Source organism: Bufo gargarizans, chromosome 5 (assembly GCF_014858855.1).
Source record: "Bufo gargarizans isolate SCDJY-AF-19 chromosome 5, ASM1485885v1, whole genome shotgun sequence".
Taxonomy (NCBI): domain Eukaryota; kingdom Metazoa; phylum Chordata; class Amphibia; order Anura; family Bufonidae; genus Bufo; species Bufo gargarizans.
In genome coordinates, this window is record NC_058084.1 from 469,823,313 (window position 1) to 469,848,519 (window position 25,207).

Below are 25,207 nucleotides of genomic sequence, written 5' to 3' on the forward strand. Positions count from 1 at the left end.
CCCAGCATGGGTATATGTAAAATGACACCCCAAAACACATTCCCCAACTTCTCCTGAGTACGGCGATACCAGATGTGTGACACTTTTTTGCAGCCAAGGTGGGCAAAGGGGCACACATTCCAAAGAGCACCTTTCGGATTTCACCGGTCATTTCTTACACATTTTGATTGCAAAGTTCTTCTCACACATTTGGGCCCCTAAATTGCCAGGGCAGTATAACTACGCCACAAGTGACCCCATTTTGGAAAGAAGACACCCCAAGGTATTCTGTGAGGGGCATGGTGAGTTCCTAGAATTTTTTATTTTTTGTCGCAAGTTAGTGGAATATGAGACTTTGTAAGAAAAAAAAATAAATAAAAATCATCATCATTTTCCGCTAACTTGTGACAAAAAATAAAAAGTTCTATGAACTCACTATGCCCATCAGCGAATACCTTAGGGTGTCTACTTTCCGAAATGGGGTCATTTGTGGAGTAGTTATACTGTTTGGGCATTGTAGAACCTCAGGAAACATGACAGGTGCTCAGAAAATCAGAGCCGTTTCAAAAAGCGGAAATTCACATTTTTGTACCATAGTTTGTAAATGCTATAACTTTTACCCAAACCATTTTTTTTTTGCCCAAACATTTTTTTTTTATCAAAGACATGTAGAACTATAAATGTAGCGAAAAATTTATATATGGATGTCGTTTTTTTTGCAAAATTTCACAGCTGAAAGTGAAAAATGTCATTTTTTTGCAAAAAAATCGTTATATTTTGATTAATAACAAAAAAAGTAAAAATGTCAGCAGCAATAAAATACCACCAAATGAAAGCTCCATTAGTGAGAAGAAAAGGAGGTAAAATTCATTTGGGTGGTAAGTTGCATGACCGAGCGATAAACGGTGAAAGGAGTGTAGTGCCGAAGTGTAAAAAGTGGCCTGGTCATGAAGGGGGTTTCACCTAGCGGGGCTGAAGTGGTTAAAAGAATATCACTACTATAATACTGCCTCCTATGTACAGGAATATAACTACTATAATACTGCCTCCTATGTACAGGAATATAACTACTATAATACTGCTCCTATGTACAGGAATATAACTACTATAATACTGCTCCTATGTACAAGAATATAACTACTATAATACTGCTCCTATTTAAAAGAATATCACTACTATAATACTGCTCCTATGTACAAGAATATAACTACTATAATACTGCCTCCTATGTACAAGAATATAACTACTATAATACTGCTCCTATGTACAAGAATATAACTACTATAATACTGCCTCCTATGTACAGGAATATAACTACTATAATACTGCTCCTATGTACAGGAATATAACTACTATAATACTGCTCCTATGTACAAGAATATAACTACTATAATACTTATCCTATGTACAAGAATATAACTACTATAATATTGGTCCTATGTACAAGAATATAACTACTATAATACTGCTCCTATGTACAAGAATATAACTACTATAATACTGCTCCTATTTAAAAGAATATCACTACTATAATACTGCCTCCTATGTACAGGAATATAACTACTATAATACTGCTCCTATGTACAGGAATATAACTACTATAATACTGCTCCTATGTACAAGAATATAACTACTATAATACTGCCTCCTATGTACAAGACTATAACTACTATAATACTGCTCCTATGTACAAGAACATAACTACTATAATACTGCTCCTATGTACAAGAATATAACTACTATAATACTGCCTCCTATGTACAAGAATATAACTACTATAATACTGCTCCTATGTACAAGAATATAACTACTATAATACTGCCTCCTATGTACAAGAATATAACTACTATAATACTGCTCCTATGTACAAGAATATAACTACTATAATACTGCTCCTATTTAAAAGAATATAACTACTATAATACTGCCTCCTATGTACAGGAATATAACTACTATAATACTGCTCCTATGTACAAGAATATAACTACTATAATACTGCTCCTATGTACAAGAATATAACTACTATAATACTGCTCCTATGTACAAGAACATAACTACTATAATACTGCTCCTATGTACAAGAATATAACTACTATAATACTGCCTCCTATGTACAAGAATATAACTACTATAATACTGCTCCTATGTACAAGAATATAACTACTATAATACTGTCTCCTATGTACAAGAATATAACTACTATAATACTGCTCCTATGTACAAGAATATAACTGCTATAATACTGCTCCTATGTAAAAGAATATCACTACTATAATACTTTCTCCTATTTACAAGACTATAACTACTATAATACTGCCTCTTAGCTGAGAGGTTGTGTGTTGTAGCTCTCCTGATGTCTGAAGAAAGCCCAGGGAGGGGACACCCTGGGTGGGGAAGTTCCCCAAGCAAGGCCCAGGCTTCCAGGCCTTCACTGGGAAGAAACTCCCAGACCATTCCAATTGTGGATGCAAATCCAAAAGTTAACTCTGTGGGAAGAAATGCTCAGGATGGAAGTGTTTCAAGCTCTATAAAGACAAATGAAGAAATGGAAATAAGAAAAGCAAAGAAAGAAGGAACAGCAGCAACTACTTTTAAGAAAAGTGAAGTGAATCAGTCAGCCATGCAAGGTCTACTGAATCCTGGAGAAGCAAGTGACTCCCAAAAAGAAACCTTTGATGGAAATTTAAAAAGTACAAAGAACATCCAGCAAGGTGCCCATCAGGGAGGACAGAGCTCATCACATGCAGCAGGTGTGCAGCTCACCCCTCCAGCTCACAGACAGCGGAGAACCTCCCTGGAGAGACGGACATTATAGGAGAACCTGCAGCAGAGTGATCTGGTGTCCAACATGGCGTGCTCAGGCCGCACAAGTTCTCAGGCTGGTGGTGGGAGCATGAAACATGGTGAGAAGCCTGTGGAGATGGCCCAGGGGAAACCTGCAGCAAAGTCTCCAGGACTATAACAGGTGCAGACTCTGGAGCCAGTGATGAGACCATCAAGCCTGGAATTGGGAAGCTGAAGGACTCTGGGTTCAAGCAGTCTCAGACTTTGCCCAAACCAAGACCCCAGGTGAAGGAGACGGTGCGTACACCTGAGCTGCAGATGGCGGAGGAGATCCCAGGGCTGGTAAGGAGACTGGGGGAGCTGAAACACCATAAGGAAATGCTACAGATGCAGATAGACTGTCTATATAAGCTAAAGACTGCAAATCCAGAAAGTAAGACCTTGTATGATGGCAGGATGCACTCGCTGAGCATAGAGCTGGCTGGGGTGGTGAGGGAGATGGACTGTGTCTTGGAGAAGATGGGACCCATGGTAGAGTCCTATAGGAACCAAGGGCGGTGTGCCACATATAGGCAGAGCACTGAACTGGAGTTCAGATCCTCTAATGATACCACAGATGAGCCCCGGCAGAGGACACGGCCTGTCCTGCAGGCTGCAAGCTTCTACTTCCAAGAGGGTGATACACGCAGAGGAAAGCAATCACAACAAAAGTCCCAGCAGGCACCGTGCAACAGAGACCTACACCACAAGTCCCAGCAGGCACCATGCAACAGAGACCTACACCACAAGTCCAAGCAGGTACAATGCAGTCTGTACCACAAGTCCCAGCAGGCACTGTAAAACAGCAGGCACCAAAGGTCCCAGCAGGCACTATGAAACATCAGCCACAGAGACCTACACCACAAGTCCAAGCAGGCACTGTACAGCAGGAGCCAAAAAGGCTTGCACCAGAAGTCCCAGCAGGCACTTTGCAACAGCAGCCTCAGAGTTGTGCAGCTATTCCTGAGCAGCAACATGTAGCTCAAGAACCAGCAGAGGAACCAGATGTCCCAGCAGGCACTGCACAGCATCAGGACAGTGGTGGACATTCACCGAGGTGTCAGGGTGGTGTGGTGACAGAGCAGAATTCTATTGCTGGGGAACAGACTGGGACTGATGGTGGACATGAACCTGCTGGGTCAGAGGCGGGAAGGGACATACAATCTGTGTGGGAATTATCTGATGGTGACATAGAGGTGGACGGGTGGGAGAAGCTGTGCAGAGTAATGTGCAGGATTTCCACCTTTACCTACAACCACACAAGGTAGTACAGATCCCTCTAGAGCTGATACTTCCCCTGTAGATCAGGCCCGTGAGACCAGTCAGGACCCCTTCCCCCCCCCCAGAAATGCCTGGAGCCGCAGCGCTCCATCCTTCTCCTCTAGTGCAGGCTATACAGGCCAGGCCTTTAAAAGAAGGAATGTGGTGAGGTTCAAACACCGAGGCACCAAAGAAGACCTCCCTGATAGGAAGTTTGTCGTGAGGGAACTTCTGTGTCACCAGATGGAGTTTGTGCCAGGAGACATCCTGGCAGTGATAAACCTATCAGATAGACAGGGCTATGATGTCAGTGTTAAACTCATGTGTAATCTGGATAGGTTCTGGGCTAGATTCCCCAGGTTTAGGGACACAGAAGATTGGAGTAAATTTATTTTTATTCCAATCTCCAAACCGGACACTGTCACAGTCAACATCATCTACTGGAATGAGGCCGTCCTTCCCCAGGATATTGTGGCTCCGGAGACACTGCGAACTTATGTCTGACCTGACTAAGAACAGGGACGACGATGCTATATGGACGGGAGGGTGGAAGGTCCTGGTAAAACTGCACCAGCATAATAACATAATATGGCATCTACCCAATTCCTTCTACATTGGTAGAGCTAAAGGTGTCTGCTTCTACGCTAGTCAGCCCAGGAAGTTCTTCAGATGTGGCCTGCACTGTGGTGAAGTGCAATCTATGTGGTGAGGTCAGTCATGCAAGGGCAAGCTGTCGGACCATTAGATGTAATCTGTGTGGAAACATGGGCCACCCTCACAGAGATTGCCCAGATGCATGGCAAAACATCTGTAAAGAGTTTCCTGATGAGGAACTGGTGGAAGGGGCAGAGGCTGTAGAGGAGGAGGCCTTGATGTCAGGGACAATACTGATGAGGTAAGAAGTCCAGCAGAGGTCGGATAGTGTAGAGCCAGAACATCAGGGCTCAGGCAGTGTGCAGGGTGACATAGAGACTGTCCCTCAGGTGTAGCAACAGTCTAATGAAGCCTCATCTATATCACCATCTGAACCTGAGGAGAGTAAGAGTAAGCAGGGCAAATGGAGGAAAAAAGACACCTCCTCCCGTAAGCCCGAGGCAGATTACAACATGGGCCAAAGGACCAAGAAAAAAGTCCATACAGGTGCAGATGTAATGGTGATATCTAATAGGTATGAGGTTTTGACGGAGTCAGATGGTGACTATGAGCGAGAGCTACTAAGGATAGACAAGGAATGTGAAGGCGACACAGGAGACCCCCCAACAAAAAGGAGACCTATTGCCATAGAAGATCAGGTAGAGTCAGACATGGAAACAAGTGGCAGACAGAACAACTCAGACTCTGACCTATGATGATGGGGACTTCACTGCTTTACTTTTTTGTGCTCTAATGGCCACGTTTTCTTTAAAAATAGCTTCAAGTAATGTGAACAGCATATAAGTAAGGAGTACGAGACACGCTGTGTACGACCATCTCAGGTATCTGGGTGCAGATGTCCTCTTCTTGCAGAAGACCCGTCTGACCACATTAGGGCTTTTAGGTAAGGCAGAAAGAGATTGGCGGTCTGGTCCTTCTTTCTGGCCACTGGCTGTGGAGCCTTATGCTGGGGTGGCTATCATATTCACCACTAATAATGTGACAGTACATCGGTTAACAGAGTTGGCTATGGGAAGATGTCAGGTTCTAGATGTCACTATTCATGGCAGAATGCTCCCACTCATTAATATCTATGACCAGTCAGTGGCTGAAAGGATCCAGTTGTTCAGTGAGGTGAAGCAGTATCTCTTTACCTTAGTTCCTGTGGTAATGGCTGGAGATTTCAATGTCGCTAAAACATCGGGTGACAGATCCTCTGGCCGAGCAGTGACCAGGGACTCCAAGGTCTTGAATAACATAATCTCTCAGGCAGGTCTCAGTGATGTCTTCACACAGGGAGGTAGGAAGCCAAACTTCACCTACTCATGTGCAGACAGAAGAAGTAGGATAGATTTGGCTTTTGTCAGTCCAGCAGAAACCGTCAGTGGGAAAAAGGAACGAGTAGTCCCTTATTCAGATCATCTAGCCTTGTTTTTCTGCTTGGGATCCACAAAGTGTCCTGATAGCGGTAAAGGGTTATGGAGACTAAACTTCAGTCTTTTGGAAGACCCTTATGTCCAGAAAGTCATCCACTCTCTTTTTTGGCAACAACTAGAGAGAGTGGACATTTATGACAACATGGCCGACTGGTGGGAGGACGTCAAGGAAGAAATTAGATCCCTCTTGAGGAGACTGTCATTTAGGAAAGGGAAGTGTAAGTACAGCCAGTATCTCAAGTAGAGATGGCCTTGCGGTTCGCCTGGCGGTCGTTTTGCGGCGAACTTTGCTCATTCGCGGTTTGCCAAACGGGCGAACATTTGGCGATGTCCGCTGGTGCCATATTCTTTTACATTGTGAAGAACTTTGACCCATGACACATCCATCAGGTGGTACAGGACAGCCGATTGAGACATTTCAGCACATGGACATACCCCCTATCTTATAAATAAACCTGATCTGGCCGCCATTTTACATTCAGTGTTTTGCTAGTGTAGGGAGAGGTTGCTGTGTGGAGCAGGGACAGACTGTTAGGGACACCAAACGCTAGCTAATAGGGCCACAAAAGTCCTTTTAAGGACTGGTATAGGTGTGCTATCGATAGGTGCGACTGTCACGGCCTTTGCTGTGTGCGCCGTGACACTTGTACAATGTTTGCGGTTGCCGGTGGCAACATGTTGCTGTTAAGGCATGTGGTGGCAGTGTCTCGGCTTTGGCTGTGTACGCCGTGACATTGTTGCCACGCATGCTGTTGCCAGTGGCAACGTGTTGCGTGTTGGCTGGTGTGTGCACTTCCCCTTTAAGTTGTAGCCTTCCCCTGTCTGGTGCTGTAAGGGTTAACTCCCTGACTGGGTGTGGTCACTTGGGTTTTATCTCCTGTGGCTTCCTGGCTGGAGTCAGTTGTACTTCAGCCATGGTTGGTGCTGGAGCTCTGCTCCAGTCCAGTGTGATCTATCTGCCCAGTCCTTTAGGGCCACCTTGTAGGACATCAATGTCATCAGCGATGCCTTCCCTCCCTTACATGTGGTGTATGTTTGGTGTGGGGTTAGGTATTTGGTGTGTTGTTATGTCTAACTTGTTGTTCCATGTTTGGTGTGTTTGGTGTTGTCATCCAGCATGTATTATAGACGTTTACTTGTCTACCTCCGTGAGGGGGCTGGTTTCCCTGAGGGGTGAACCATAAGTCTGTATGCAGTGCTGCCTGGGGCTGCCGTGCACCTTGCTGTATGGGGCCCAGGCAGTATCAGGTGTGCTGGATACCTGTGTGCGGTGTTGTTGGTACGTAGGCCTATTTTGTGTATGGGCTCCTGTACATATGCACAAGTTCCAGTCGTGGTGGCAGCGGCAGGTAAGCGTGTTGTCTGGTGTTCTTACCTGCCGACTCTGTTGCTGCATATGGTCTTTTCCTTTCCCTGCTGCTAGGTCATTTGAGATTCCTGTTCATCTGTGTCTGGGAAGAACAGGTCGCCCCTGCCCTGCTCCTTTGTGAGGGATTCTCAGGGCGACTCAGGGCCAAAGGTATCCAGGGTATGAGTCGTCCTACCATCAAGGTCCGCTCATACGGTTAGGAGTTAGGGTGAGAATTAGGGATGCAATAGGAGGTGACCTGCTCCCTAATTCCGGCGTCCTGGCCTAGCTGCTTTCTCGTTATATCTGACATTGTACGGTGGTGTTTTTTCCCCACTCCCCACCGTGACAGTGACTTACTGAGGGGTGTAATATACTTATAATATACTTTCTAACATAGAAAGTATATTATAGTGCAATTTTATTGTGCAGCAGTTGTGTGCGGTTCTGCTGCGATATCGCAGCTATATAAAGGGACAAACGCTATTGGAGCAAATAATTTCTACTGGTGTGATTTACCAGTTGCCCCCCCAAAAAACTGATTGAAGCAGGGGTGTTATATACCAATAATATACTTTCTATATAGTGCATTTGGGTAGTGCAGCATTTGTTTGCGGTTTAGATTACTTTCACACTCGCGTTTTGGGCGGATCCGTCATGGATCTGCAAAAACGGATCCGTTACAATAATACAACCGCATTCATCCGTCATGAATGGATCCGTTTGTATTATCTGTAACATAGCCAAGACGGATCCGTCATGAACTTCATTGAAAGTCAATGGGAGATGGATCCGTTTTCTATTGTGTCAGAGAAAACGGATTTGTCCCCATTGACTTAAATTGTGTGCCAGGACGGATCCGTTTGGCTCAGTTTCGCCAAGCGGACAGCAAAACGCTGCAAGCAGCCTCCAGAGCGGAATGGAGATGGATCGGAGAAAAACTGATGCATTCTGAACAGATCCCTTTCCATTCAGAATGCATTAGGGCAACACTGATTCGTTTTGGACTGCTTGTGAGAGCCCATGACGGATCTCACAAACGGAAAGCCAAAACGCGAGTGTGAAAGTAGCCTTAGCTGCGTTACCTCAGCTACAGATAGTGACAAACAAATAATTTCTACTGGTGTGATATACCAGTTGCCCCCCCCCAAAAAAAACTGATTGAGGCAGGGGTGTGATATACCTTCTTCCACAAATACTGCTCTTCTATAGGGACTTTTGTCACAGGGTAATTTTGAAAATGACAGGCAGAGGAAGAGGCCGGCCGTTCTGCAGGGGTGGTAGGAGTCAGGCAGGTGCAACAGGCCAGAGCCTAAGTGGGAAGTTATAGAAGGTGCGTGCGATTTACGTCAAAGGACGCACCAGAGTTGGTTGAGTGGCTCACTCAGCCTTCCGCTTCTGCACCCTCCTCATCCTCTCTATCTGCAGCCTCCTCACTCTCTGCTGTGTGCACCCCCAAAGACACCACCACCACCACCATATACCCTCCGGTCGAGTCAGAGGAATTATTTTCCCATCAATTTCCAGACCTTACCGATGTGCAGCCATTCTTGGCATCAGATCAGGAAGAGGAGGTATCAACAGTCGCCACCCAGCGGTCTGACGACAGTACCCAGATCAGCCCAAGGAGGTTGGTCCCCGCTGTTACTGCCTACTCCGAGATCTCTATTGTCAGTGGTGGTGAAGGGGACGATGATGACGTGTCGATGGACGTCACGTGGGTGCCCACAAGAGAGGAAGATGAGGGGAGATACGAGGGAGAGACAGAGCAGCAGAGAGGGAGGAGAAAGAGGAGAAGCAGGCAGAGCTTGCAGGGCACAGGAGTCAAAAAGCAAACTGCTAATGTATCTGGAACGAGCCATCCATAATGCACAGTCACATCTGGCGCTCCCAGGAAGCCTACACATGGCTCCGGAGTGTGGGCATTTTTTAACGTGTCCGCTGCTGACAATAGTGTTGCCATCTGCAGCCTGTGCTGTCAACGCATATATCGCGGTAAGCCCAACACTCACCTAGGGACGACCGCCTTAAGAAGGCACCTGACCTCCCATCAGCGAGCCCAGTGGGAGCAACGCAGTCAGAACCCACAAAGCCACACTCCTGGTGCTCCATGTCCTGCCTCCTCTCCTTCTCCTCTCTCCTCCCATTTGTCCTCCACTCCACCTTCCACTGTGTTGTTGTCGCGTTCATCTGGCAAAAGGCAGGCTTCATGGCCCAAATGTTCGAGCAAAAAAAGATGATGACGCCGGATAACCCTCTTGCCTAACGGCTGACCGCCGCCTTGTCTGAACTGCTGGCCTGCCAACTACTGCCATATAATTTGGTGGACTCAGAGGCCTTTAGAAAATTTGTGGCCATTGGAACACCGCAATGGAAGGTACCTGGAAGGAAATATTTCTCGCAGAAGGGCATCCCGGAGCTATATGGCCACGTTCAGCGGCAAGTGAATGTATCTCTGGCACACAGTGTCGGTGCTAATATACATCTAACCACAGACACGTGGTCTGGCAAACACGGGCAGGGACGAAGAAATGGTTCTATGACAATGAAGTAGAGGTGCTGGATTGGCCCCACAGTCTTCAGACCTCAACCCAATCAAACACTTGTGGGTAAAGTTGAAGAAAAAGCTGTATTCATACCCAAGTGAGTCAACTAGTATGCACCAACTTTGAGAACGCGTAGAAGAGACCTAGGAACAGATTTCGGTCTAGACATGCTTGAATCTGATGGAGAGCATGCCCAGAAGGATTCAGGCTGAAAGCCAAATGTGGATTTACAAAATACTAACAAAATAATAAGAATTTAAATTTAGAATTTACAATGCAGTAACATAATAGGAATCTGCAGAACTAATCATATGCTAAATAGCTGCAAGTTCAATTTATGTATGAGATAGCCAAGATGATTGATGTAAAATGATGGGAGTCTCAGGTTCTAAGCTGTAGTGGATGGTGAGATATGGAGCCTAAAAGTCAAAAGTTCAAAACATTGTAACCCTTTTGCTCGTCAGTGTATATAGATAGGGCTGTGTCTTTCCAGATCATGTCCAGTCTCTGAATTTGCTACAGGTGACTGTAGAAACATCTCAAAGATGATCGAGAAAAATGAGAGGTCCCAGAGCAAAATGTCAAGCGTCATAGCAAAGGGGCTAAAGACTTGTGTCCATGCAAAATTTTAGTTTTTTCCTTTTTAATAAATTTGCAAACATTCATAACATTCTGTTCACTTTCTCATTATGGGGCATTGAGAGCAGAATGATGGGGAAAACACAAGGAGCAACATAACAAAGTCTGAAAAAGTGAAAGGGTCTAAAGACTTTATCATTGCACTGTATTTGCTAGCTACAGATAAGATAATGTCTACAATCTCCACAGCAAATATAAATACAATGTAGTCACAAGCATTTGGTAGGATACTGTGTTTGGTGTGTCTAGAGGGAACATTCACACCTGAGGCCTAGTGACTGACCTCAATGATGTGTAGGACAGGGATCCTATGTATATATAGATAAATGGTCTCCAAAGTGTTATACCATGAGGCCACATGATTATTATGTAGACACATTTTCAGGAGACGTATATGACACAACTCAACTAGATTATTATGTAGAAAAATAATGTTGTCATATAGAAACCATGAGCATGCAAGTCATCTGCTAATACCAGATCCTTGTGTGTCAAGGAGGGGGATTTCAAGGAGATTTTAGCTGTTAATGAACCAATAAGACCCACAGCCCCCTCATAGAAGTAACCTTTCTGCTGACAAAGAACTAACGAAAGACAGAAAGTAGTAATATCACATCTGTCAACAGCAGTTAACCTACTTATTGACCGTTTTTCAGGGGGGGAGGAGATTATTTTGCATTGTGCAAAGTAAAAACAAAACAATATCTTCATTTGTCACAGTTTCTCTTACCTGCAATGTCTAGGTCCACTTTATAATTGATCAAGTGTGTATGGAGGTTCCCCAGGACATGGCTTTGGACCCTGTTTCCAGACTGGAGGCCATCAGGAGTGAAAAAAGTGGCATGGATGTACCCCGTGGCGCTCACCTTAACTTCTATGACTCCATTTTGGTAGAACAGAAAGTCCCAGATATAGTCATAGTTATAGACGGTGGACGTTGTCCTCACCACCAGGACTTGGTTTTCCACCCCGGCATAGAAACTATAACCCCCATTGTAGGTGCTGTCAAAATGTCTCCGTAAGGGTATCCCTGTGGGCTGCTCAAAGATGCACAATGCATTCTTATATCGCAACGGTTTGTCCGTGTCGTAATAATTGTAGAGATCCTGGTAGGTGGCCCCCTCAGGGCAGTCGATTCCTTTTGCCAGCTCATAATGTACTGTCCCCATCCCCCAACCGGAGTCAATGTACTTTGTTTGCATACCAGCGGGCGTGGCACCGCTATAGAAGGCTATGGCCTCCTGTATGCTCACCTCATAGGCTATCCTTTCATTATTATACTGGATATCAAATATCTGGAGGCCAGCCGATGGACGGATCCGGTAAGCAAAGCTCCAGCCGGTGTACTCCACATAGTTGCTCAGCACTCGGTAACGTTTTCCTTGGGGTTCACATGTTTTTGGACCATGAATATCTGTTTTTGTCTTAAATTCTCCACGGGGCATGAAGGTGGAATAAGGATCTTGACTGTTATCTGATAGCTGTATTTTAGACAGTTCATTCCTCTCATACTTATGGACTAGATCCTTGACACTATCAAAGTATTGGCCGTTATACCAGATCTTCTCGATGGTCCACTCTTTAGGGTTGAGGGAGCGATGATTGAGGAGGATCTCAACTCCAATGGGGTGGAGAAAGAACCCTTCTACATATTTTTGGAGTATCAACCATGAGCGACGTTCTCCAGAATTCAAGCCCCGAGGGGCAATGTCTGTGAAGCTAAGACAACGTGGTGAGCAGTTGTAGAAAGAGAAACCGGAGGTCTCCAGTAAGATGTGGTTTAACTCCTTGGTAAACTCCATTAGACGTTTTTGGATTTTGTCATACTCCATATAAGTCATAGGCCGCGACTCAAATCTTATGGGTTTGTTCATTTTAGAGGTTACTGGCCGGTAATAATATGGGTGAGGGAGGGGGCCGACAATATATTCAGTGACATTTGGTTGGGCCTGGTCCCCAAAGAAGATGATCACTTTGGCCTCTCTTTGAGGTTTGGGGCCATTATTATCTAAAAAGTTCAGGACACTCCGCTTCTTCGGCAAGTTGAGCTCCATCATGAAGATCGAGTTTTTGCCAAAGTGACTTCTGATCGGGACTAGGTTAAGCTGTTCCTGGTCCATGAGGAAAGTCTGAACTGAGGTCATCTCCTCTGAAGTCAGGTCTGAGAAGACAGATGCCATATATCGACCCTTAGAAGATGATTTTGAGAAGTGGGCGACTCTTACAACAGACATTAAGATCAGCAACTGTAGGAGAGCTTTCAGGTCCATTGTGGTGTCCGTGGAAAGTCTGCAAAATGGAACGAGGCAGAAATATAATAAAAATTTTATGTAATTCCAAAGAAACTTGATGTTAAAGGGGCTGTCTCACCTCAGATATTGGTTTCATATTGCTCTGGGACCTGCTTCTATCCTCAGAATGGGACTCCCGTAGTGAATGGTGGACAGCTGCGCATGCTCGGCTATTTCCAGCACTCTCAAAGAAGTGAATGTAGTGGTGGCTGCATCTGCACAGTGCACTCTTTATTCATTTCTATGGGACTTCCAGAAAATAGCTGAGTGTGGCCCATAGAACTGAATGGAGGGCACACCACACATACGCGGTTTGCTCTCGTTCACTTTGGGGCCCTGTTCTCCAGAATGGTGTGTGTTGGTGCAGGTGGGACCCTCACCTATCTGACATTGCTAGCATATTCAATGTCTGAGGTGGAACAACCCCTTTAAAGACATCAATATACACAATTCTAGAACTGTCTTCCAAACAATATACTTGTCCTGTAGGACACTGGAACTATAATCCAATGCAAAAGTTATTGCACCCCTAATTAGAAATTAATGCAACCTTTACCATTACTCTTAATTTTCAGAATTTTCTATAGTCCACATCATAAAAAAATGTAAAAATAAAATTCAACTGTATATCCATGACTTTCTATGGGGGCTTGGTTTTTGCATTACATGCACCTTTTTTTTTATTAACTTTTAGCAGGAGAAAATAAAAAAACAAAAAAAGAATTTATAAATCATGTTACCTCCTCATTCTATTTATTGTTTCATTTGTGGCTTTGCAACTTTTTGGGCTTATTTGCACAAACATTTGGCAACAATTTTTAATTTTTATTCCACTCATTTCAGTGGGTGGAGAAATGGGCACGGTTAGCCTTTTGAGCTGATTTCTTTTTTTTAATTTTTTTAAAAAAAATTTTAGGCTCAAAAATTGTCTCAATCTTACTCCATTAAAGGGGCAGCATAGTGTAATATGTCTCCAAATGTAAAATATTTATGTTTGAAAAATATATCAACCTGATTTGGTAATCCTCTCCAAATCTAATGTATGCTTATTTGGAGTAAAGAACACCTGGAGGACTCATCACCAGGATTCAGCAAGAGTTATATAAAAAATGATATAAAATGAGCACTTTCTAGTGTAAATCTCATTTTAAAAATCCCTGATAGAACAAAATAAAAAATAAAAAAAACCATTATTAATAGGTTCATATATGAGCCATAAAATCATTGCAATTTTTTTTTTTAAATGTGAAAAAATATATAAAAAATAAAAAAATAAAAGTTTAAATCACCCCCTTTCCGTACAATTAAAAAATAAATACCTAAATAACAATAAATATAAACATCATGGGTATCATCGCAACCGAAAATGCCAGTACTATTAAAATATTTTAAAAAAATTATTGCTTCTTTTACCTAAAAAAATGTAATAAAATGTGATCAAAAAGTCACGCACACTCCGAAATGGTATCAATAAAAACTACAGTTGTCCCGCAGAGAATGAGCCCCCAAACAGCTTAGTAGACATAAGTATAAAAAAGTTATGGGGTCAGAATATGGTGATGTAAAAAGATTTTTATCAAAGTTAAAATTTATTTTTACACTATTTAGACATAAAAAACCTATACATATGGGGTATCGTTGTAATCGTGATGACCCAGAGAATGAAGAGCATCGGTAAATTTTGCCGCAAAATCTGTAAAACGGTGGAGGAATTGCATTTTTTTTTCCCAATTACCCCCCATAATTAATGGTGGCATTAGAAAGTACAACTTGTCCTGCAAAAAATAAGCCTTCATACAGCTATGTGACCGGAAATATAAAAAAGTTATGGCTCAAGGAAAATAGAGAAGAAAAATGAAAACGAAAAAACCTCCGTATCCTAAGGATTAAAAAAGAACAATAAAAACAGAATAAAAAATTATTAAAAAGTGTTATGCCCCCCAAAATGATGCCAATGAAAACTACAAGTTGTCCTGCAAAATTCAAGCTGACACAGAACTCAGTAGAAATAAAAATAAAAACGGTCATGGGTCTTGGGATGGCGATGCAAAAGCATTTTCTTCTTTTTTTTAAAAAGGGGTTTTATTGTGCAAGCGTAGTAAAAGATAAAAAACACTGTATGTATTTGGTATCACTGTAATCGTACTGACACAGAGAATACAGTTAGCATGTTATTTATGCCGAAAAATGAACGCCACAACATTTATAATGTAAAACCCAGTGGCTGTATTGGGGTGAAACATTGTGTGACATTTGATAAGTTTGGCGCAGTTTACGGCAGCGCAGACTCCTGCAAAACTGACTAAAAATTCCTCTCCTGATAAATCTCCCCCATAGTTTCTATGGGAGAAATTGTGCATTTTAAGCTATTTTATTTACATTTTTATTTTACTTTTTCTCGGCTTAAACTTTTATTTTAACATTTATTGTTTTATTCTTTGCACTATGATCCATTACAATAAGCAGGGACAGGACATATCTAAGAAAATACATGGCGTAAATAAGGCACCCCGGAAAAGTATGGGCCATAGATACACGGAGCCAGCAGGGGGCAGCACGTAGATGTGGAGATCTACAGCTTGTCAGAAAATGTATCAAGGACTGTGCGTGCCACACCGGTCGTGCCAGAGGCGTATAATTTATGACAAGGCGCAAGCCATGCGTGCGCCATCCTGAAATCTAAGGACGCTCGAAGCTGCGGTAGATTTCAGTCATCATTGATGCCAATTTCTTGCATAAATAATGATAGATGAGCCAGGGCAAATGGTCCTGCTCACACTCCATCCTCGACACGCCACCATTTTTCATAAAATTGGTGAGGGCCGTGTAAAATACTAATTATGACTGCGAAAATTACAATTGCTTTGAAAAGTCACAAATGGTTTGCAACTTTTCTGCAACAAAAAACGGCGTAGGGGGAATACAGATTTTCCCCATCAATGTATACTATTCTTCAAGATGACCTTATAGGTCAGGGGTGCACAACCTTTTTTGGTCTGGGGGCCGCATTGTCACATCGCTCTATTTCAAGGGGCCGCAAATAAAAAAAATGTTGATCGGCGCTCATCTGCCTATTACACAAGCCAGTGCAAAGTGACTGGGGAGGAGTGATCGCTGCCACAGTCGTGCTGCAGATAATCGGACATCTTTCATCCTGATAAAATATGCAAATCGGCCGACAAATGAACGATTCCTTGTTTATCGACTGATCAGCTGCAGGATTATACTGGCCAGATATAAGATATGAGCGCTCCTTATGAACACTTGTTCCCAGTAATTGTCCCATGTATCGTGCTGCAGCATAGCCCCTGGAACCGAAGAGTTATACTTACCTGCTCCCCGCCTCTCTGGTTCTTCGAAATGCCTCCGCTGTTTACACCTGGCAGTGCATGGACATGGTCATACACCACTCCAGAAAATGACTGGCTTAGGCGGTGATGTGGCCACAAGCAGCGTGTCACTGCTGAAGCCAGTCATTGACTGGAGCCGTGCAAGTGACCATGGCCATGCACTGACAGGTGTAAACAGAGCAGGAACCGGAAGACGGAGGCAGCGGGGGCAGCGCAGAGGACCAGAGCGGAGTGGAGCAGGTAATTATGAATTTTCGATTTCAGAGGCCATGCTGCAGAAACTTGTTAAAAATAATTTTTTACCAGAAAAGTGGTGACATTTCCTTCCATCCTGCCTCCTATTTATAAATCAGCGTTTTCCTTCACTGCAGAGGACGGAGCTCACTGGTTACTACCATCGCCTGCCAATCCAGTTATAGGCGCCCTGCAGTAACCAGTAAGCACTTTACCTTGCTAGTGGGGAAGGCGCCTATTGGTTAACGCTTAAATGACCAGGCCCAAAAAGGCCTTAAAGGGAACCTGTCACCGGAATTTTGTGTATAGAGCTGAGGACATGGGCTGCTAGATGGCCGCTAGCACATCCGCAATACCCAGTCCCTATAGCTCTGTGTGCTTTTATTGTGTAAAAACACAGATTTGATACATATGCAAATTAACCGGAGATGAGTCCTGTCCCTGTCTCATCTCACGTACAGGACTCATCTCAGGTTAATTTGCATATGTATCAAATCGGTTTTTTTTACACAATAAAAGCACACAGAGCTATGGGGACTGGGTATTGCGGATGTGCTAGCGGCCATCTAGCAACCCATGTCCTCAGCTCTATACACAAAATCCCGGTGACAGGTTCCCTTTAAGGACCAAACACTTATTTGTGATTTTGCGCGCGTGGTGGTTCAAATGGTTGTAACCATCTTATTTGTTGGACTACCAAGATAATTTTTGCAACAATTTTTATTTGGGGGAAACTGTACAAAACATTTTTAAAAAGTATTTTTTTTTTCAAACTACTGTATAGCTCCTTATTCTCTAAATATGTAAACTGACACCAAAATAAATTATTATAATTAGTTCTCTATTTTGTGTAGGCAGTTTTGCTATATAATATGAAAAGTTTCATGTGAATGGGGCGGCAATGGTGATGGTTTTGATTGGTGTGGGTGTTTTTTCTTTTATGTATTTTTTTTTTTACTTAATATATTTCTGCTACATAATATGTCCCCCAAGAGGTCATAAAAAGACTTTGGGGCACACTGTCCCTTTTTTAAATTTTACACTTTTTCATAAAAAGACTGTGGTGGGACAGTGAACACTCTTTTATTAAGCACTTTTTCCTTTTTATTTAATTTTTTAATTTATTTAGTGTTCACATTTTTTAATAAAGCGCTTCTGTCTTCTCCTCAGCTTCCCCGCTCTCACTAATAGCCGGGGACCCTTTCTGCTCCTGCTACAGTGCAGGAGCAAAACCTGTGATCCATCTGCTGTGCGGCGCTCTGTGCAGAAACACAGCTGATTGCAGGATCAGCTGTGTTTCTGCCCAGCAGGCCGGGGGCCGCAAACCAAGGCTCTGGGGGCCGCATGCGGCCCGCGGGCCGCAGGTTGCGCACCCCTGTTATAGGTCCAAGATTTTGTGCTGATTAATTTCTTTTATATCTTTATCGCACCCAAACCTTTGTTCTTTTCTGCTACAGAGCTTTAAATCCCCTGCATAGACAGAGTTACATGATAAAAGCAGCTTAATAAAGAATAGCATAGTAGGCAGAAAGCTCCTGAGCTCCCTCTAGTGGTGGCTGTATATATCTGCATGCAGTAACCTCCTGAGCTCCCTCTAGTGGTGGCTGTATATATCTGTATGCAGTAACCTCCTGAGCTCCCTCTAGTGGTGGCTGTATATATCTGTATGCAGTAATCTCCTGAGCTCCCTCTAGTGGTGGATGTATATATCTGTATGTAGTAATCTCCTGAGCTCCCTCTAGTGGTGGATGTATATATCTGTATGTAGTAATCTCCTGAGCTCCCTCTAGTGGTGGCTGTATATATCTGTATGTAGTAATCTCCTGAGCTCCCTCTAGTGGTGGCTGTATATTTCTGTATGCATGGTTCATGGGCCTGACACGTTTGATCAAAAATGTGCGCTAAGAGCTTCCATTTTTCCATTTATAGTAGGTATAATACCGCTTTAATTTAAAATGATCCCCATTTCTCAGCTCTATTGTTTGTATGTGTAAAGTTGTGCAGGCATTTTTTTTTGTTTGCTTGATGGATATGCACCTGTGACTATGTATATGAATGTGCTAGCCTAAATTTTCTTGTAGTATATTTGTATGTAGTAATTTCCTGAGTGCCCTCTAGTGGTGGCTGTATATATCTGTATGCAGTAATCACCTGAGCTCCCTCTAGTGGTGGCTGTATATATCTGTATGTAGTAATCTCCTGAGCTCCCTCTAGTGGTGGCTGTATATATCTGTATGAAGTAATCTCCTGAGCTCCCTCTAGTGGTGGCTGTATATATCTGTATGCAGTAATCACCTGAGCTCCCTCTAGTGGTGGCTGTATATATCTGTATGTAGTAATCTCCTGAGCTCCCTCTAGTGATGGCTGTATATATCTGAATGCAGTAATCTCCTGAGCTCCCTCTAGTGGTGGCTGTATATATCTGTATGCAGTCATTTCCTGAGATCCCTCTAGTGGTTGCTGTATATATCTGTATGCAGTAATCTCCTCAGTTCCCTCTAGTGGTGGCTGTATATATCTGCATGCAGTAATCTCCTGAGCTCCCTCTAGTGGTGGCTGTATATATCTTTATGTAGTAATCTCCTGAGCTCCCTCTAGTGGTGGCTGTATATATCTGTATGTAGTAATCTCCTGAGCTCCCTCTAGTGGTGGTTGTATATATCTGTATGCAGTAATCTCCTGAGCTCCCTCTAGTGGTGGCTGTATATATCTGTATGTAGTAATTTCCTGAGCTCCCTCTAGTGGTGGCTGTATATATCTGTATGTAGTAATCTCCTGAGTTCCCTCTAGTGGTGGCTGTATATATCTGTATGCAGTAATCTCCTTAGCTCCCTCAAGTGGTGGCTGTATATATCTGAATGCAGTAATCTCCTGAGCTCCCTCTAGTGGTGGCTGTATATATCTGAATGCAGTAATCTCCTGAGCTCCCTCTAGTGGTGGCTGTATATATCTTTATGTAGTAATCTCCTGAGCTCCCTCTAGTGGTGGCTGTATATATCTCTATGCAGTAATTTCCTGAGATCTCTCTAGTGGTGGCTGTATATATCTGTATGTAGTAATCTCCCAAGCTCCCTGTGTGGTGGCTGTATATATCTGTAATATTAGTAAATCACAGCAGACCTTGTCTTGATCAATGTGTATTTCTTTTTATTTCAGAAACAAGCGGCAATACGTGTATATATCTGTATACAGTAGTCTCTTGAGCTCTAGCTATGGTAGCTAGGTATATCTGTCTGTAGTAATCTCCTGAGCTCCCCCTAGCAGTGGCTGTATATATCTGTATGTAGTTATCTCCTGAGCTCCCTCTAGTGGTGGCTGTATATATCTGTATGTAGTAAGCTCCTGAGCTCCCTCTAGTTGGGGTTTTATATATCTGTATTAGGGATGAGCAATTAGACTTTGGAAGAAACATCTGAAATAGATTTGCATAAAACTTTGTTTCAATACTGTACGGAATGAGCGCTCCATACAGTATTAGAATGTATTGGCTCCAATGAGCCGAAGTTATTACTTCGCAAAGTCTTGTGAGACTTCGTATAATACCTTCATAAATTGATTTATACTGTGAAAAACCATTTCCCAAACTCGGGTTCAGTTCCAAGTGGTACTTCGGCTCATCGGAGCATATACATTCTAATACTGTATGGAGCGCTCGCTCCGTACAGTATTGAAAATAAATTTTAGGTGAATCAATTCGCTCATCCCTAATCTGTATGTAGTAATCTCCTGAGCCACCTCTAGTGGTGGTTGTATCTATCTGTTTGTAGTAATCTCCTGAGCTCCCTCTAGTGGTGGCTGTATATATCTGTATGTAGTAATCTCCTGAGCTCCCTCTAGTGGTGGCTGTATATATCTTTATGTAGTAATCTCCTGAGCTCCCTCTACTGCTGGCTGTATATAGCTGTATGTAGTAATCTCCTGAGCTCCCTCTAGTGGTGGCTGTATATATCTGTATATAGTAATCTCCTGAGCTACCTCTAGTGGTGGTTGTATCTATCTGTATGTAGTAATCTCCTGAGCTCCCTCTAGTGGTGGCTGTATATATCTGTATGTAGTAATCTCCTAAGCTCCCTCTAGTGATGGCTGTGTATATATGTATGTAGTAATCTCCTGAGCTCCCTCTAGTGGTGGCTGTGTATATATGCATGTAGTATTTCCCTGAGCTCCCTCTAGTGGTGGCTGTATATATGTTTGTAGTAATCCCCTGAGCTCCCCCTAGTGGTGGCTGTATATATTTGTATGTAGTAATCTCCTGAGCTCCCTCTAGTGGTGGCTGTATATATTTGTATGTAGTAATCTCCTGAACTCCCTCTAGTGGTGGCTGTGTATATATGTATGTAGTAATCCCCTGAGCTCCCCCTAGTGGTGGCTGTAAATATCTGTAAATCACTGCGAAAGGTGCACCGACAACACTGGCTAATCCCTCAGGCTGATGTTAAGAACTGAGACTTTAGCCAATGTATGTCTGTCAGGAACACATCAGAGCCCATTCCTACCACCGTCAAGGTATCTCATTGTCGCATGAGTCCTACCACTAGACTACCTACGGTGTGTGAACACGGTCTGAGAGGAGCTAAGATACAACTTACAGCCAAGCTCCCTCATACCTCCATAGTGAAATCACTATGTGCATGTGGTCCGCTGCCGACATCCTCCATTGTATGCATTTTTGCTGGGGATTGCCGTTAGCAACGGATCACATTGTTACAGTGCACAACATTATCAATGTGATAATTGCAGGTATAATTAAGAAAACCATGAAAGGGTCCAAATGAGTTTCCAGGTTATCAGGTTTTGTAGAGTTTGAAGTGACGGAAGGCAAACATAGAAAAAACAATAGAGAACCGCGGTCAGTTTTCCTGTATGGTTCTATTCATCCAAACATTCTTTTTCTCCATTTATAGAAATGTATATATATTGTATATTATTTTTCTAAATTCTGTGCCGCAGAATTGTATTTTGTAACTTTTCCAAAAAGTCTTCACAAAGCTGTGTTTTATATTGCTAAATAATTGTGAATGTTGCCACATTATAGTGTTACAGTAACAGATATTCTGGCTCACGAAATTAAAGTATTTTCCCACCAAGAAAAAAAAATCATCATATTTTAGCTCATGTTCAGGTGGCAACTCATGGGCTGTTAATGGGGCTAATCTCAGACTGCCGTTGTGCCGTTTTTCGTGATTTTCTGTGGACCCATTGATTTTCAATGGGTCAGTTGAAAATTCGGCTAATGCACCGTTGGCTAATGCCATCCGCGTTCATGATCCGTGGTTCCAGTCCGTCAAAAAAATATAACCTGTCCTATTATTTTCGCGGAAAGTCAATGGGACCTCTAAAAAACACGGAGGCACACAAGATTGTCATCTGTGTCTGCGTCCGTTTTTTTCCTATCATTTGCATGGCAAACCTGTCTTAGACTTTTTTTTTTACTTTCCTTTATGTCTGGTGGTGCTCCAAAAATAAAGGAACACACACGGAAACAAAAACGGAAACAGATCACGGAACAACGGAACCCAGTTTTGCGGAGCGATAAAAACAACTGTCGTGTGCATGAGGCCTTTTTTGTATTCTGCCTCCCACTGAAATCAATATGAGGAGAAGCACATGCAGTTTTCAATGAGGAATGCGTAGCGAAATCTGCATGAAAAATCAGGCCTTGCTTTAGGACACGATTTTGTACTTAATAAAACATCCAATCATTTTCTTTTGTGTCACAGAATGAGAAACCGTTTACAGATCTCGTTCCAGACTAAAATTCTGTTTCCCTAAATAAACAAAATATTTTTTCCCTATGACTAAATTGTAGCAAGGGACACAACATGAAAAAGTAATATCTGCAAACAGTACGACTTTTCAAAAAAGTAGCATTCTTTAGGTAGAGTTCACCACTAGTTTTCCGTTCTTCTGATCCTAATTCTGTAAAAAAAACGGATCCTGAGCATCAGTTATGCACATTTGGCATCTGTTTGAGCGGTTTTCATTTTTTTAGATTTTTTAGACGCTCAGGATCCGTTTTTCAAAAGGTTCCGTTTATTTTTTTTTCTTCATTTTTCTGTTCTTCTAACAGATCAGAAGAACAGAAAAATAAAGGTGATGTGAACTCGCCCTGAGGTGACCATACATGTATGAAGTTGAACCATCAGTCATCTGCTGAACGTTCGCTTCACAGACACGGCCATACGCATTTCAGTCCATATTCGCCGTTAGTTTTCAGGCGGACCATACCTGTTCAATGACACCAGGTGATAGATGAAAGATCTTTCTGGGAATGTTCTTTCAATGAAAGATCTTTTGTCCGACTTTCGCGCCGACTTCTTTTCTGAGGACAATGTTCTGTCAGGGTTTGGCTAAAACGACCATTAGTTGTTAAACGGACAATCGTTTTAGTAGAAATTATTTGTTTCGATCAACTTTAGACTAATGTGTATGGTCACCTTGAATCACAAACTTATCGATTTTTTGGTATAAAATGTGACTACATTGTTTCCAAAGGGCAACGTCTTTATCTTCCATCTGAGATCTCAGGACAGAAGATAGAGATAAATATGATGTCAGTAGGCAGGGTCTTCAGGCTTATGAAAAATCATAGGGGTGATACCAGCCCTAGCTGTGGCCCCTCTTCTCAGGGCCCCTGTAGCAGCAGCGTGGACTGCCTCTAGGATACGTAGCCTGGGATTATCCAACCTCAGTCTGTGCTGTGATTGCAACCATCATCGCACGGTGCCCCCTCCTCACCCCCGTCTGTCTGATGTGATTGTATGTGGCGGCGCTGATTGTCAACTCGTGAGCTTGGAGGATGATGCTTTTTGTGTGCAGCATCTAGAGCCACCAGAGCCGGACTCACCTGCTGAGCTGGATGCAGAGCACACTGGCGGCGAGCAGTCACCTGCCTCTTCCCTGGAGTCTGCTATCAGCACTGCAGCCTGGGCTTATTATACAGGAAGGGTGGGGGCGACGATGAGTGACAGGAGGGAGAGGCCGGTGCCAGACACATCATACATGACATAGTGTGAACCCTGACAGCTAAAACAAGGATAAACACAGAGCAGTGGGTCAAAGGAGGCATCGGAGCCTATATAGGGATGAGGACATCAGAGTAAGCACAGCAGACCATGCCAAGGTATCACGGCCTGTAAACGGTCTTTGCAGCAGCCAAGAGTCTTTCCATTCTTGTTTAAGGGATTTTCAACCATTCTTCCTTGCAGACAGCTTCCATGCTCTGCTCTTTTGAGGTCTATCCACAGATTTTCAATGGTGTTCAGATCAGGGATCTGTGAGGGACATGGTAAAACCTTCAGTTTGCACCTTTTGAGGTAGTTTTAGGTTGCCATTCAATCAATTAGAATTGTAATTAAGAAATGGCAGTTAACAAGAACAGTGGAGGTCAAGAGAAGGTCTGGAAGACCAAGAAAAATAAATCATTGACAATGAATGGGGACAAAACGGAAGCGTTCTTTTCCGGTATTGAGACCCTATGACGGATCTTAATATCGGTAAATAGAAACGCTAGTGTGAAAGTAGCCAAAGACCTTCAGGAAGATTTAGCAGACTCTGGAGTGGTGGTACATTGTTCTACTGTTCAGCGACCCCTGCACAAATATGGCCTTCATGAAAGAGTTATGAGAAGAAAACCTCTCCTGTGTCCTCACCACAAAATTCAGTGTCAGAAGTTTGAAAAACAACATGTAAACCAACCTGATTCATTTTGGAAACAAGTCCTGTGGACTGATGAGGGTACAATAGAACTCTTTTGCCACAATGAGCAAAGGTATGTTTGGAGAAATAAGGGCCCAGAATTTCATGAAAAGATAACCTCTCCAACCAATAAGCATGGGGGTGGATTAATCATGCTTTGGCGTTGTGTTGCAGCCAGTGGCACAGGGAGCATTTCATGGGTGGTGGGAGGAATGGATTCAATGAAATTCCAACAAATTCTGGAAGCAAACATAACACCAACTGTAAAAAAGCTGAAGTTGAAAAGAGGATGGCTTCTATGAATGGATATAGATCCTAAACACACCTCAAAATCCACAACAGACGACCTCAAAAGGTGCAAGCTGAAGGTTCTATCATGGCCCTCATATTTCCCTGATCTGAACACCATTGAAAATCTGTGGTTCGACCTCAAAAGAGCAGTGTGTGCAAGACGGCCCCAGAATCTCACAGAACTGAGAGACGTCTGCAAGGAAGAATGGAGGAAAATACCTCAAAAAAACCTTGGCTGCTGCAAAAGGTGTTTACAAGCTGTGGTACTTGCCAAAAGGGGGTGCTACTAGGTACTAACAATGCAGGGGACCCAAAGTTTTGCTTCAGGCCTTTATCCTTTTTTGTTATTTTGAAAATGTAAAAGATGAAAATAAACAGCAGATGTAGTCAGGGAGGAGGGGGAAGAAGGACCTGTAGTCAGGGAGTAGGGGAAAGAAGTTGCTTTAGTCAGGGAGGAGGGGAAGGAATGAGCTGTAGTCAGGGAGAAGGAGGAAGAAGGATCTGTAGTCAGGGAGAAGGGGGAAGAAGGGGCTGTAGTCAGGGAGGAGGGAGAAGCATGATCTGTAGTCAGGGAGAAGGGGGAAGATGGAGCTGTAGTCTGGGAGGAGGGGAAAGAAAGAACTGTAGCAAGGAAGGAGGGTGAAGAAGGAGCTTTAGTCAGGGAGGAGGGGTAAGAAGG

General features: G+C 43.2%; 1 protein-coding gene across 1 annotated transcript in view; it reads right to left on the minus strand.

Annotated features, from left to right (window-relative positions):
* Nucleotides 1–23,474, minus strand: part of LOC122939163 (amiloride-sensitive amine oxidase [copper-containing]-like) — a 47,550-nt gene extending 24,076 nt beyond the window's left edge. The window contains exons 1-2 of the mRNA XM_044295165.1: nucleotides 23,387–23,474; nucleotides 11,395–12,953 (exon numbers count right to left, since the gene is read on the minus strand). Coding sequence (XP_044151100.1) covers nucleotides 11,395–12,934 — 1,540 coding nt within the window. The 5' untranslated portion in view covers nucleotides 12,935–12,953; nucleotides 23,387–23,474. The remainder of the gene's footprint in view (nucleotides 1–11,394; nucleotides 12,954–23,386) is intronic.
* Between the last annotated feature and the right edge of the window lie 1,733 nt (nucleotides 23,475–25,207).